The sequence below is a fragment of the Microtus oregoni genome, unplaced genomic scaffold (genome assembly GCF_018167655.1).
Source record: "Microtus oregoni isolate MIOR12 unplaced genomic scaffold, Mior012 000074F_ref0000038, whole genome shotgun sequence".
NCBI lineage: Eukaryota > Metazoa > Chordata > Mammalia > Rodentia > Cricetidae > Microtus > Microtus oregoni.
The window spans coordinates 3,707,964-3,723,520 of NW_024544004.1; the positions used below are offsets into that span (position 1 = coordinate 3,707,964).

At 36.5% G+C, this 15,557-nt stretch overlaps 1 protein-coding gene and 1 non-coding gene across 2 annotated transcripts in view; both read left to right on the forward strand.

Annotated features, from left to right (window-relative positions):
* Nucleotides 1–15,557, forward strand: part of LOC121441317 (connector enhancer of kinase suppressor of ras 2-like) — a 177,739-nt gene that overhangs the window by 100,859 nt on the left and 61,323 nt on the right. The window contains exons 12-13 of the mRNA XM_041642450.1: nt 1,473–1,562; nt 3,073–3,287. Coding sequence (XP_041498384.1) covers nt 1,473–1,562; nt 3,073–3,287 — 305 coding nt within the window. The remainder of the gene's footprint in view (nt 1–1,472; nt 1,563–3,072; nt 3,288–15,557) is intronic.
* On the forward strand, nt 3,430–3,564 carry LOC121441369. The gene has a single exon (XR_005973454.1). It is a non-coding gene; the product is annotated as a small nucleolar RNA SNORA70 (small nucleolar RNA).

Here is a 15,557-nt window from a genome sequence, read left to right on the forward strand (position 1 = left end):
GGTGTATTTTTCTAGAGGAGTTAAAATCTCCTACATTTCTTAATTTTTTTTGGCTGGTACATAAAAAAGACATGAAACTATAAGGGTAACTTCTAGAGATGCAAAAGAAGGGATCAGCAAGAGAAGAGTAAAGGACAGTAAATGTGACCTAAATATGCTATCTACATGTATATATAGAATTAACCCTCTTAGTTTTCATAATTAATACATGTTAATTATCTGACAAAAATCTAATTTAATTCATGCAGTGAAGAAAGAGGTTAACTGAAAGATTAAAAGAGAAAAGATTGCTGAATCTGCCATTCTATATGCAGTTTCATTAGAAATATATAAAGTGGTACTTTGAAAATGGTAAATGTCACCAAAAATTATGTCACAGCTGGTATTCATATGCCTTGATTTGAATCCTGATATTAGGCATTTACCAGATGTGTTTCCTTGGACAAATTATTTAACAGGTCTCAGTTTTCTCATGGTAAAAAGGTAAACCTTATCCTAATAAGCATAAGGTTTTAATGTTCCAATTCTTATAAAACTCTTAGGAAGTACATGACATAGAGTTAGTGTTTATATGCACTTTTATTGTTGTGATATCTTGTTTTTATGATCCAAGTTTTATAGATTTCTGGTTTTCATTGATTCAGAATTTATTAAACTACGACCTTTTGTCATATATATCTTTTGTCAACTTTTGGGTGATTTGATTTTCATTGGCTATTCTGTACTTCAGGAAATTTAAGTTGAACAAAATACTTGACTGTTCTACCAGGGTCTACTACGTGAAGTCTTTGCTATGACTGCTGCTTACTAAATTAAAGTGGTATTTATTGAGGAAAAAGACCCAGAAAGAAATTGGACAAAGAAGTGACTACTTGATTCTACAAACTAGACAGACATACTTATTGTATCAAAATATGCAGGTCTAGGTTTAAGGCCATGAAACAGAATCCACATATTGCTAAGACAGGGTAATATCCAAGTGCATGTTGCTATAATTTAGTTAAAATTAAGTTAGTTTGTGATAGTATATCAGAAACAGCAAGTTAATGTTCTTTCTAAAAGTAAGGTTAAATGCAAGGTTCCATTACCTTAGAAGTATCTAGCAATAACATAGATTTAAAGGCATTATGGAATAAGACTAAAATCTATTACTAAACTAATGAAAAGAAATATGGAAATAGTGATCTTCTTTGTAAAATATTATATAACCTTACTATCCAGGACTCCAACGAGAGCAAACATGGGATATTCTTTATTAACTCTAAGAAGCACTTTAAACTAGTATTATCTGGACAGTTCGCAGAGGCAGTTTCACCTTCTGGCTCAAAACACACATTTTCTTCATCCACACATGCCAACCATAACGTTGCATATGAGAGTGTGTTTTGTATACTGTAGCTGAAAATATAAAAAGTATAAGCCTACCTGGGGAAGAAAAACAATGTGATGTGAACTTTGTTCTCTGTGTTTAGGCAAGCTACGACCTATATCTATGCCAGTCGAATATAATTGGGTGGGGGACTATGAAGATCCAAATAAGATGAAGAGAGATAGTAGAAGAGGTAAGTGTTCTAGAATTTCAGTGTAGGCTGGGTTATTTGAACAAAAAGCAAAATTAAATGTTTTTAAAATAGATTACTATGGCGTTAGCAAAAACTTACTGTCATTGACTGACAGTACTACTAAGTGAAGCCAGACCAATATTTGATTCCCCTTAACATTAGTAATGGGTGTTTTATATGAATGCCTTCTAAGATGTTCAAGGCAGATAATTACACAGAGAAAGAAGAAGATTTGTAAATTGAAAGTTTATATTTGGAAGCAAGGTCAGAAGTGTGAAACTGCATAAAAGAATTCATTTCAGTTCAATAAATAGAACCAGTTTTGTCATCAGTCCCAATTAATCAGCAGTGCAGCTGACTTCGTCCATGAAACCTCATGTGATGGAACCTTATCATGAGCATTGAAGCACGTAGATTGGAAAGAAATGTATGGTGGAAACTGGGCCGGTGACTCCTAACAAAAACCACAGAGAACTGGGGGAACCGGTGCTTTCTGCTTTTTCTGTTCTTTGCTGTTCAGGGTTATTCTCTTACCTGGGAGTGGGCTACTTTTTAAGTATCTACCCAAAGTAAGTTTTTAGATTCACTTAGGCTATTACTGAGGTGAGCAGTAGGAGGAGCAAGTGAAACCTTCACCGCTTAGTAGACTTCCCAAGTGTAGATAAGATGGGCCCAGCTACTGATGCTCCTTCTACTTTCAGAAGAGCCATAAATTGTAGATGGACAACAAAACAAAAGCCGTTCCTAGAAACTAGGCTTCCTTTATGGTATGGTTGACCCATTTACTTATCATTTCTATCCAATAAACTGTAAAACATCCACAGATCACCTGGGCAAGCAAGCATAAATGTCTGCTTCATAAGTCTCCTTAACACTTTTTTTTTAGAGTGAGATTTAAAAATGTTGAGAAGTTCAAGGACACTGTCAGATTCCTTTGCATACATGTATTAATTCCATTTTCCAAGCTTCAGTATCTAATCTCATTAATTTTATTGGACAAATCAAGAAAAAATTAAAATGTTTATGATATGCCATCTCTAAGATTCTTTGGGACTTCTTACAATAGTGACATCCTGTGGGAAATTTTTATAGTAACTACTAAATGCTGACTACTAATTTAAGGAAGGATTCTATGAACTAAGTTTATAATGTGGCTTTAACTTCTTCAAGAATGTTACCCAAAACATTGGAGGCTATTGTTTATCATCAAGGTTTAGGAGACTTTTCCTCGGAGCTTCCTAAAAAGTGTAAGTCCCACCCATACAGAGCTTAAAGTTTAAGTTCTACAGGCGATTTAGATGTAGTTACTCCAGAGTTCAGACCAGAAGAAATAATCCAAAGGATATGTCTTATTGTCTTAGGATACCAAATAATTACGTTCTACTATTATCACTACATATATTGTAAGTTAAATCAAGGTAATGAGTGGAATCTTACAGCACGATTTGGAAAGAATGGTACACTTCAGATATTTGCATATTTATGTCAGTGTATTTCTCTTTTTATGTAGAAAACTCTCTACTTCGCTATATGAGCAATGAAAAAATTGCTCAAGAAGAAAACATGTTTCAGAGAAACAGCAAAAAAGACACAGGAAAGAAGTCAAAAAAGAAGGGTGATAAGAGTAACAGTCCAACTCACTATTCACTGCTACCTAGTTTGCAAATGGATGCATTGAGACAAGACATCTTGAGCACACCAGTTCCAGAAACCACACTGTACCATGTAAGTAAACTCCAAAAGTCTTTCATATAGCTTTTCTTGGAAGGCAAATTACTTTTGTTGTTAAAATCCAATTTTTTCCCATTGCACTATTTTTATAAAAGACTCTAACATTAAAAATTGACCTTAAAATTATTAGGGATTTTTGCAACTAATTAAGCCGACCAGGTTCCTTTCCCCTTGGGGCCCTGGTGTGCAATGGTTGCAAACAGCAGCCTCCTTGGTAGTGTACGCAGCCTGATACCTGTACGGGTTGCCCTAAGGGACCTTGGAGACAATTTTCTGGCACTTATTCAAGTCTCTGATCTCAATGCTGTCTCCAATGTAGGCTCCAGACAGGCATGTGTGGTACCTTTGGGAAGCCCCAGGGCACAATGGCCAGGGTTCACATTGGCTAGGTCATCATGTCCATCCGCACTAAGCTGCAGAATAAGGAACATGTGATTGAGAGTCTTCGTAGAGCCAAGTTCAAATTCCCTGGCTGCCAGAAAATCCACATCTCAAAGAAATGGGGCTTTACTAAGTTTAATGCAGATGAATTTGAAGACATGGTTGCTGAGAAGTGACTCGTTCCTGATGGCTGTGGGGTCAAATATATTCCTAATCGTGGTCCCCTGGACAAGTGGCGAGCCGTACACTCCTGAGGGCTTTCATGGTGCTCTCCTGTACCCTACCAAATCATGTTCAGTAATAAATCTCACATCCAGAAAAAAAATATTAGGGATTGATTCATTTTACAACTCATGTGATCAAAGTATTCCTATTTTGTAGCAACATCCTATTTAGTGAAATAACTTAATAGGCACAGTATTGATAAAGAAGAGTAGTTAAGATTTGTATGTTAATAAATACTTGGGAAGGTCCAGAAATCCAGATTAGAGATCAAATGCTTCATATTTCATGATAACACTTCAAAAGGACCACCTGCTTTCTGCTAGCTAGGAAAACTGGCAAGACACCGCACACGATTGGGGCTGGGGGTATGGCTCAGTTGGAAATCTCTTTGCTGCACAAGTGTGAGGACCAAATCCAGATTTCTAGCACACAGGTAAAGTCAGGCATAGCGGCATTTGTAACCACACAGTCCTGTACTCCTAGTACTAGGGAAGTAGACACAAAATACTCAGAACTCACTGCTTAGACAACCCAGCTGGATCAGTTGTTCCATGTTCAGTGGGTGACCTCTCAAAAGTAAAGTAAAGGGGCTAGAAAACTAGCCCAGTGCTTAAGAGCACTGACTACTCTTCCAGAGGATGAGGGTTATATTCCCAGCACCCACATGGAGGCTCACAGCCTTCTGTAACTTCAGTTCCAGGCGTTTCAACACTCTCTTCTGGCCTCTGCAGGCCCTAGACACATACATGGTACACAGACATATGTGTACACAAAGCACCAAGAACATAAAATATATAAATGTTTGAAAATATTGTGAATGGAGGGGGTGGTAGAAGAAAACATTCAAAGACAACTTTTGGCTTCCATGTATGTGCACACACACAAATGCATATGCAAAAGCACATATGGGGGAAATATGCTGATATTTCCAATTTAATTTAACTTATATATGGGAGTATGCAAAAAGTGTAGAAACAAGGAAAGATACCATACTCTGGGAAAAATAAGAAAAAGTGTCATCATGGGCAGCAGTTGAGGCAAGAATGAAAAGTTTGAGTAGTGATATTTTAATGAGAATGTAAATGCTAATTATCACAAACGAGATGTTCCAGGGATTCCACGAGGTTCAGAATTGCTAGTTTGTTAAAAAGAAAACCTGTGAGTCATTGTATGAGGAAGAGTCAATACATTACCTACAAATGCAGGCAGAGTTAGATCAGGAGTTTTGTAATGGAGTTTTGAGACTCCCACAGTAATATAAAGAGCTCATTAAAGAATTTTGGGCTAAAACCATATGATCACATCGGCATGTAGTAGTGTTCTAATGAAGGAGCATCACTTGAAAGGTCAAAGGCAAAGCCATTAAATCCATCCCAGATGAATTATGAGAAACCAGAATAATAACCATGCAGAAGCTGAAAATCTTGTTAGTCAATAACATTCCTTTAAAGCTTCAACATGTTTCAGGCTACTTAGGATAGAGTTTGTTTTAACAATAGAACTGTAGCTTCCACTTCCACTTGACCATTGAAAATAGACTAAATTGGGCTGGGGAGATAGCACAGTCACTAAAAGTGATTGTCATACAACAGGGGGACCAGAGTTCAGATCCCTAGTACCCATATAAAAAAGTCAGGCATGGTAAGACACACCTATAGCTCCAGCACAGGAGAGCCATGGAGACAGGAAGATCTCTTGGCTTGCTAGACAGGTAGTGTAGCCTAACTGGTAAACTTAAATTTCAGTAAGAAACCTTGCCTCAAAAAAGGTAGAGAATTCTGGACATCCAAAGTGAACCTCTGACTTCCACAGGTGTGCATACATGTGCATCCCCATGTAAATGCCCATGTTCAAGTGCACACACATGAATATGTACATACATGGAAAAGATTATGAGATCTTGAATTAGTAGTTGGAGAAATAGAACTTAATGCTCAAAGTATCAAATCTACCATATTGTTAAAGTATGACATCTAAGTATGCAAGATGTGAAAGAGTTAAGAACTTTATTCTTGAACTGTCCCTCAGGATTACTATGTTAAATTATCTTTCCTAATCTCATAAAACTAGGTTAGAAAAAATGTTTTTATCTTTGTGGATTAGAGTTTCATCAGCTTCAATGTCCACCTTCCCTTTCCCAAAGTTCATATTCCTTGTCTCTTCCTCTACAAGAAACTAAAATGTCTCAGCCAAGCCCTTTAAATAGCTGACAAATCATATTATTCTTTCCAGCAACATATGAAGGGCATCTAAAAACAGTATTCTTTGATAACCTGTGAATGGGGCTACTTTTGTTATCATCACAACTCAGAAGAGCCATGCAATCACTGAGCTTCCTCTAGAGCCTGGTTCCAATTTTGAGTAACATCCTGAACAAAGATCTCAAGATGAGAGACAGCCAGCCTATTCAAGAGCAAAATTGGTAGTTAGAGATGAAGCTGAAGAGGGAACAAGAGGCCACTTTGATTCAGAGTAGACTAGCTGGTAGAAAGTTTGGATTGAACCTTAGAAGAGCAGTAATCAATCAAACACATTTATATATACAGTGTGTTCCATTCTGTCGTGCATGGACAGACTTGTGTATACAGAGAAAAAAATAGAGAATGGCCCTGGAACATTTGAATTATTGAAGAAAGGAAGGCCATAAAAGGCAAGTCCAACTGCTAAGAATATTGTGTATTATTACTTAGGAGTAAAAATTGTTGCTACTTTTTTAAAGAGCATTCATTATTTACTGAGGAAAATCAAAACCCTGGTTGAGGAACTTCATTTCTAGAGGCCCATTTAAAAATGAACATTTTTTCTTTCTGTTATAGTTTCATGAAAATGCAAGGTCAATATCAATATGTAACTTAATCACCTTCATTATTAAATGTTTATCTTCATCTTCCCTGATTCTTTGAATAACATGCGTGTTTTTGATACAATAGGATTTAAGGGAAAGATTGAACACTGAGTTTCATAGGTCACTGTATCTGCTATAGTACTAATTCCATGGCATCTACAGATGTTTGCATTCCAATTTAGATGAAATGTTAATTTGATATCAGGATTATATCAGCATTTTATAGTAATACAGTACCTTGTTAAGTTGTGGTGACTAACTCCACTAATAAGGAAGTGACTGAACTGGAATGTTAGTGCCCTTTTCAATATTTTTGACTTGGAAATAGATCCTTTATGCATGTCCTATTACAGTCCCAGGAAAGGCAACAAGATTAACTCCCTCACACCATGTCTCATATACTCTTGGACAGAGATTCAGTGCCAGCCAGTCCTTGCTTTCTTCCCTTCTTGACCATCTGATTATAGAGATTCCACTATGCCTACCTCATCAGCTAACATTATTCTTCATTCTTAACATTAGTTTTACTTGTAGGTAAAATAGCTCAATTCTGTCTGAAAATGTGGAAGTTGCTAACTGCCCTTAGGGCACACAAAGAAAAGACAAGCAGTAGTGTATGTGTGTTTGTATGAAATCCAAATGTAGTAAGTCTTTATAAAGATAAATAACTGAATTGCCCTGAATCTCATCTTTCAATATTATAGAAGAAATTGTTACCAGCTTTCCAAATGGCATTATTCAGTGAAATAAATCAAGAACCTACTGAAGTAACTTTTAAAAAAGAAATCAGTGTACACTTTTGCTTAGTGCAATATACACATAACGATATGACAATAAGCATATTTCATATCTCATTAAGACTGCAAAAAATTAATAAATTATTTTAAATATACATGCAGAGATATCAGAATGAATAAAATGATTGTATATCCATGCACCATGCTTTCATAATATGATTTTAAAATAGTTTGTTAACAGATTTTTAGTAGGTGTTGAAAAACCCATTAACACCTTTCCTAACATCCCAACATTCCTCTAATTCATCTTAATTTTTAAGATGTGAGTAGAAACATTTAGCTGTTACATTATTTCTAATAAGGAGGTTTGCCCATTCTGATAAATTTGTGAGGAAATATTTTGTTAAGTTAAAAGGTCATTGGAGGGGTGTTAAGACTTTTTATTTGTTTATTTTTTAACTTAACAAATTAATTTTTTTAACAAATTTTTTAATTTGACCTGCAAAAGGACATTATACTAAGCACGTTATAAGTATTATTTCAACCTCAGTAAGCTATGAAGAAGGTACTGGTGTCAGACTCATTTTACAGGTTAGGAAACTGAAACACAGATATTTTTTTTTAATTGAGAAAAAAAAATTTCCGCCTCCTCCCAGCCTCCCACTCCTCCCCCCCTCCCCCCACTCCTCTCCCTTTCCCCCCACTCCTCTCCCTCTCCCTCTCAAGTCTGAAGAGCAGTCAGGGTTCCCTGCCCTGTGGAAAGTCCAAAGTCCTCCCCCCTCCATCCTGGTCTAGGAAGGTGAACATCCAAACTGGCTAGGCTCCCACAAAGCCAGAACATGTAGTAGGATCAAAACCCAGTGCCATTGTCCTTGGCTTCTCAGCAGCCCTCATTGTCCGCCATATTCAGAGAGTCCGGTTTTATCCCCTGCTTTTTCAGTCACAGTCCAGCTGGCCTTGGTGAGCTCCCAATAGATCAGCCCCACTGTCTCAATGGGTGGGTGCACCCCTCTTGGTCCTGACTTCCTTGCTCATCTTCTCCCTCCTTCTGTTCCTCATTGGGACTTTGGGAGCTCAGTCCAGTGCTCCAGTGTGGGTCTCTGTCTCTATCTCCATCCATCGCCAGATGAAGGTTCTGTGGTGATATGCAAAATATTCATCAGTATGGCTATAGGATAGGGTCATTTCAGGTTCCCTATCTTCAGCTGCCCCAGGAACTAACTGGGGACCTCGCCTTGGGCACCTGGAAGCCCCTCTAGGTCCAAGTCTCTTCCCAACCCTAAGATGGCTCCCTTATTTAAAAGTAGTTACATGGTAGAACTGAAATTTGAACATCAACATTTTAACAACTCTCCAAAACTAGCATAACTTTATCAGAAATGTAACAATTGTAGTAGTTAAAACTGTATGTAACTGTAGACCCTAGTCTAAGAATTATAGAATACAAAAGGCTGATAAGTATCACTTCTATAATTAAATATTAGCTAACATTTCCTGATAACTTATGATGACTCCATGCCAGAAACTTACACATTGCTGTTGAGTCCTCAAAATGATTATATGATGCTGGCATTCTTAATACTGTTTCTGTTTGTGGTACTAAAAGGAAAAGAGACTGTTCTTTTTACATAGACATAAAAGGTGTCATATTTGGGTCCAAAAACCCCATCTTTAGATGAACAAAGCCATTTTCACTTGGAAAGTTCACCATCTAGCAGGGAAACCAAAACTATTGTTTTCTGTAAAGAAAATATAAACATTATTAAATTAGCTGAACTTATGAAGGTTGGTTTGCCTAGCAGCTCTCTTATTTAACAACATTGTTTCAGGATCCCAGTAACTAAAACAAGAGGACAATTAGTAGTAGAAAGAAGCAATCTGTGAGCCAAGCGTTGTTTACAACTAATTTTACCTCATTTTGACTTTAGTCACCTAGAAAATTGCTCCAATACATTGTGACACGTTTCTCCTTAACAAAGAGCATGCAAGCATGTTAAATATCTATTTTAAATATATGCTTAGTATTGTGCTTACTCTGGTTTCTATGGATAGCTTGGTTATTTCAAAACCAATTATTTACTGTGTCAAATCATAGTAGCACTGGCAAAATCTCACACAGCCGTCAGCACTGTGAAATATGTCTGTCAGTAGTCCACTTCTACAGAGCAGGGATTCTAAGTATGAGCTATCCCTAGAAAAATGTGTTGGTGCTTTGGGTTTGACCCAGAAGTGAAAATCCTTTCTTTGATTTTTATGGACAAGTAGTAATTTCAGTTTTACATGTGTATGTGTATGCACCAAATAATAGAGTTCTAAAATAGCAGAAGTGAAATATAACATTATCACTTATATTATCACTAACCTACTAGATGCTTTTTTTGAAACTTTATATACACAGCTAAATGAGACATATTTATATATCGTATATATTTCTCTTCTTCTATTAGCCTTCAGAACATAATATGTTTGTTTAATGTGTATGCACTTATTTTGCCAGCATGTGTTTAAGTTTCCCAAAACCTTTAGAACTGGAGTTACAGGCAGTTATGAGCCATCTAATGTGGGTGCTGGGAACAGAACTGGGTCCTCTGCCTGAGCAGTAAGTGCTCTTAATCACTGAGCCTGCCCTCGAGTCCCCTACTAGATAATTTTAAATTACAAGGTAAATAATCATAAAATAATACTTGAATGAAGTTTGCTAAGTATTTTAATTCTGTAGGTTTCTTCCAGTAAACCTGCTGTCCAAGAAACCATGACAAAGTAGTGAAGCCCAATGTAGATGGTTCTAATTTACATGGTTGTCAGGAGAGAAGTTATGCTTATACATCATTAGAACTTTTTAAGTTACTGATTATTTTAGTTGCTGTTTTTTCCCATAATAAATTATCTGTAAGTTCCTTCCCTTCAATTTCAGTCTATTTTAGGTTAAGAACGTTGTCCTCTAATGCGTCGTAATTCATGTTTTAGCACAGTTGTCTAAGAATGATGCTGTGAATCATCCACAGGTAAAGTGCCTAGACAATAACACTGCATTGGTATAAACTATTTTCCCCACTGTAAAGTATGGACACAAGAATACCTGGGCCCAAAGGATCTGTTGATGTGTCTTAGAGGCCTGCAGTGATAAACAATTGAGATTCACTGCCTTAGCTGTAGATATATGTTTACATGGGGAATCTGAATGAAATTTTGACTGTAATTGTTTATAGATGTGCAAGTTTTATTGAAGGCTAGTCTGAAAAAATCGGAAAGGAAAATTCACTTGTATTTTCCTGACTCAGGTATTCTAACAGCTGTTTTTGTTTCCATACCCGGGTGGTTTATAAGCTTTTCTTTTTGTTGTTGTTTGTTTCTGTTTTATGAGACACAGTTTTGAACGTGTGGCAGTCGTATGGCCATAACCTCCAGAGAACTAGATTGCAGGAGAAAAGCACCACCTATAGTTTTGTTTTTCCTTTTGAGTGAGTTACCTATTGGTACCCTTGTTTCCACATTTGAGGTCATCACAAACTGATATATTTGTAACTGAACTGTTTAGACTAGAGAATAAAAATACTTTATGAACTTAAAAGATTTACAAATTGAGCCTTAGATATAGTACAGACATCCATTTTCTTTTTCCTATAAATCACAACCATCTCCCTTCCAAAAAAAAAAAAAACTAGGCAAAATACATTAACTCACCTGTATGGAATGCTGAGAGGTAGGAAGGCTAGAGACCTCCAAACATAAAGTACAGCCTGGTGGTAAATTCTCAGTATTTTTTTCTTGACTACTATGTGAACTGGCCCTGCTTCTGGCCTGGCCTGTAGTGTTCTAGTCTGCTTTTCTGTAACTTTGATACACTGACCAAAAGTAACTTGGGAAGGAGAAGGTTTATTTTAACTTACATCAAGGGAAGCCAAAACAAGAAGTGTAGCAGAGACCAGAAAAGAATGTTCCTAATTGGCTTGCTTCCTTTGGCTTGCTCAACTGCTCTCCTTAGTTAGCCCAGGCCCACATTCCTAAGGATAATAAGGGCCGGGCCCTCCTACATCAGTTAGCCTCATGGACATGACCACAGTCTAAATTGATGGTACTGTTATTTAGTTGAGGTTTTCTCTTCATAGATGACTAGACTTGTGTAAAGTTAACAGTGGAAACAAACAAAATAAGGTCCATAAAACAGTTTTCCTCTTTACCAATGGGCCAGAAAGGAGGTAGTTCAATAGGACACGAACCCTTTCAACAATGCCTGTCTGTTGTAAAAAGCAAGAAAAAACAAAAGGAAAAAAAAGTCATGCTTTCCTTGTCTACCACAAGCAGAAAAAAAATCACTCATTTACAAAGAATACATAACAATATTGCATATAAATGCACCAATAATTGAGATCCAAAATAGAAGAATGAAAATAGATCAGAAGGGAGAAGTTCATAAGCTTACAATTATGACTGGGGACTTCAAATCCCTCTTTTAGTAATTTATGGAATCAGTAAACATGTTAGCGAGAATATAAATGTACAGAATGATTGTCTGCACAGAATTGGATCTGTTACTGGGCTGCATGGTTTTATGTCAACTTGACACAAGCTAAAGTCATCTGAGACAGGTCACTAAGCTCAAATAAATCACTATGATGTACATAAAATACAGAAAGATTGGTTATTTTATATATTTATATTTTAACACATTAGCATCTGAGACATAGATTGAGAATCTAAAATGTATTCTCTTCTGATATCAAATCATTTCTTCCTCATAAACATGGTGCCCACAAAGCACACAGGTAAGGCCCGAAAGTTCTGTTACAGAATAGTGCGCATCATGGTCACTTAGCCAGAAAACGTGCATTATCTGTGCAAGGTCATGCTGCAAACCAACATATATACAACAAAAGGAAAACCGAATTTGAAACAGAGACTAAGATTGGTCATTCCAGCTGTTTCACGAATTCACTTGGACCAACAATGATATATCCAGGTTATCTTTTAATCTTTTAGCCAATTTTTAGGTTACAAATAAACCTTGATCAGTAACTATTTTGACCTGAAATCATAAAACAATAATAAAGTAGCTTTACTGAAACAAACACTGATGCACAAACCAAGGGCCATTTGTGCATTTGAGCTTAGTGACCCATCTTGTAACCTGTTGCAAGAGTGAATGTAAAAATAGTTGTGGCATTTTAGCAGGTCACTGTTGGATGCAGATGCATCTTTTTCTTGCTTCTAAGATATATTTCATGTGAACATTGTACATTTATTATTGTAATACATACTATTATGCAGCTTATTTTACCTGAAACTCTTAAGCTGACCAAGAGTCCTCCCTATAAGACAGATGGGAATGTGTATAATAATTAGGTATTTGAAAAGTTCTGGTTTGATGTAATCTGGTTTTGTTGTTGTTGTTGTTGTTGTTGTTGTTGTTCTGTTTAAAAGAGAAGTAAAGCATTCTAATTAAAAATTTATTAGGTTTTTTTTTTAAAAAAAGTCATCTGAGAGAAGGGAACTCAATTAAGAAAACACCTTCATAAGATCCAGCTGTACATAGGCCCATTGGGCATTTTCTTATTTAGTGATTGATGGTAGAGGGTCCAGCTCATTGTGAGCAGTGCCATCCCTGGGCTGATGTAAGCCAGTAAGCAGCACTCCTCCATAGCCTCTGCATCAGCTCCTGCCTCCAGGTTCATGCCCTGTTTGAGTTCCTGTCGTGGATTCCTTCAATAGTGAACAGCAATGTGGAAGTGTAAGGCAAATAAACCCCTTGCCTCCCCCAAGTTGTTTTTGGTTGTGGCGTTTCTCACAGGAATAGTAACCGTAACTAAGACAGCTACCTAACATGTTATATATTCCTTTCAAGCATACATTGGCCATTCATCGGGATGAGATCATATCTTGGGCCATAAAACAAAGTTTAATTTTAAAAGAAAAGAAAAATGCAAAGTATGCACTGTTGATCATTTTAAAAAAAAGGAAATCAGTAACAAAACGGAAATTAATATCCAACTTCTTGAAATTAAACAGCATACTACTGAATAATCCTTAGATAAAAGAAAGTCTCAAGAAAATTAAAATACTTAGAGAATTTGTAACAATATATTATTGTGTCGGGCCAGTAGTTCTGGCTCACACCTTTAGTCCTAGCTCTTGGAAGGCAGAAACAGGGAAAGATCTATAAATTTGAGGACAGCCTAATCTACATAGTGAGTTGCAGGCCAGCCAAGGCTACGATGTGAGACCGTGTCTCAATTTTTTTTCTTGTATTAAAGGAAAGAAGTGCTCATGATTTCCACTCCTACCTCAAGATTAAAATAGGAAACTAGACATACTGTTGCATGCCTATAATCTCAACACTTGGGAAGTGCGAGCAGAAGGACTGCAAGTTTTAGGCCAGCCTGGTCTGCATAGCAAGGTGCTATCTCACCAGAAAAGCAGAAAGAAGACTTAGTAAAGAGGAGTCTCCGTGAAACTGAATACGCAGAAAAACGAAGCAATATAATCAATAGCTGTGAGATTTTTTAATGTATTGACAAACATCTAGCAAGACTAAGGAAAGAAAAAAGAAAACACTCAAATTACCAAATTTAGGAGTGAAAAACTGTTAATTACTTCAGGCCTAATTGGCACTAAACAATAAAAGAATTCTTAGTTAAAAAGAAATTGATCAATTTCCCAAAAATCACAAAGCTGACTCAAGATGAAGTGTGTAATCTGAATGGTTCTATAACTATTAAAGAAATGTAATGAATCATGAAAAGATATGTTTAAATAGAGAAATGTTGAAATTAGAACCAAAGCCAAGTGATTTAAGTGCTTATAACCCTGGCATTTGGGAAGCTGAGGCAGGAGAACCACAAATTTAAGGTTAGCTTAGACTACATATTGAGACCATGTCTCAAAAAACTTATGTAAATTAAGTTTAGAGTTATTCGATTTCACTTTACTGTTTTGTGGAGTTTTTTTAAGTATTTGTAAGCCTGGTGTATGATACTTTGATTTTTATCTTAGAAATTCCTAAGAAACTGATTAAATTCCTAAAATGTATTGATCTTTAACATAGGTAAATATATTAAATTCTCTCATTCATTTTCTTTTTAAAATTCAGCGTTGAACAAACAAAAAGATTCACTAATATCGTCTCACTTTGAAGGTGATGTCTCCTAATACTATATAAAACAAGTTCTCAAAGCCGGTTTTTTCTGTTCCACGTTTGAGCAAATGTGGATCTTATTCTGCTAGTTACTGATTAATGACGGCCAGGAAGCAAAACACAAAATCTAGTTTAATCATTAAGGGACCATATAAAGCAGAACACAGAACAATTAAATTAGGAATTTAATAAATTTAAATTTATTAAGTTTTAAACTTACTACGAATTCCTTGTTGCCCTTAGGGGGAGGGGGGACAAATTCCAAATTGGAGACCTTTGACTTGATTACTAAGGTCAGTCACTGCAAATTCTTTGAATACATACTTGCCTTTGAAAACCCTCACTTTCTTGTATTTGATAAACCTGTGCTTCTTATTTCTACTGTCAAGAAGCAACCTCAAATTTTATAAACAAGAAGTTATTTTGCTCCCATGATAACTACTCATATTGCATCGCTACCTTAACTCATTTAACCACACATCAGAAGTTTAATCAAACTAGCAAAATTACCTTACCTTCAGAACTCTGTGACAGTCCGCTATGACTGTAAGGCTATAACTTATGGCACATTCTTTTCTTCACTAAATTCTTAAATATACAGTCCACTTAATGGTTTCAACACACTCGAACTTGACAAAAGTGATTTGTAGTTTTGGGAGGAATTGATCTATTTCCTCTAAACTACAAATTTATTATTGTTTAATGTCTTTTTTCCCATTTTTTATTGAGAAAAGGAGAAAAAAAAACAAGTTTCCACCTCCTCCCAGCCTCCCATTTCCCTCCCCCTCCTCCCACCCTTCTCCCCCTCCTCCCACCCTTCTCCCCCTCCCCCCACTCCTCCCCCCCCTCCCTCTCCAGTCCAAAGAGCAGTCAGGGTTCCCTGCCCTGTGGTAAGTCCTAGGTCCTCCCCCCTCCGTCCATTCCTAGGAAGGTGAACATCCAAA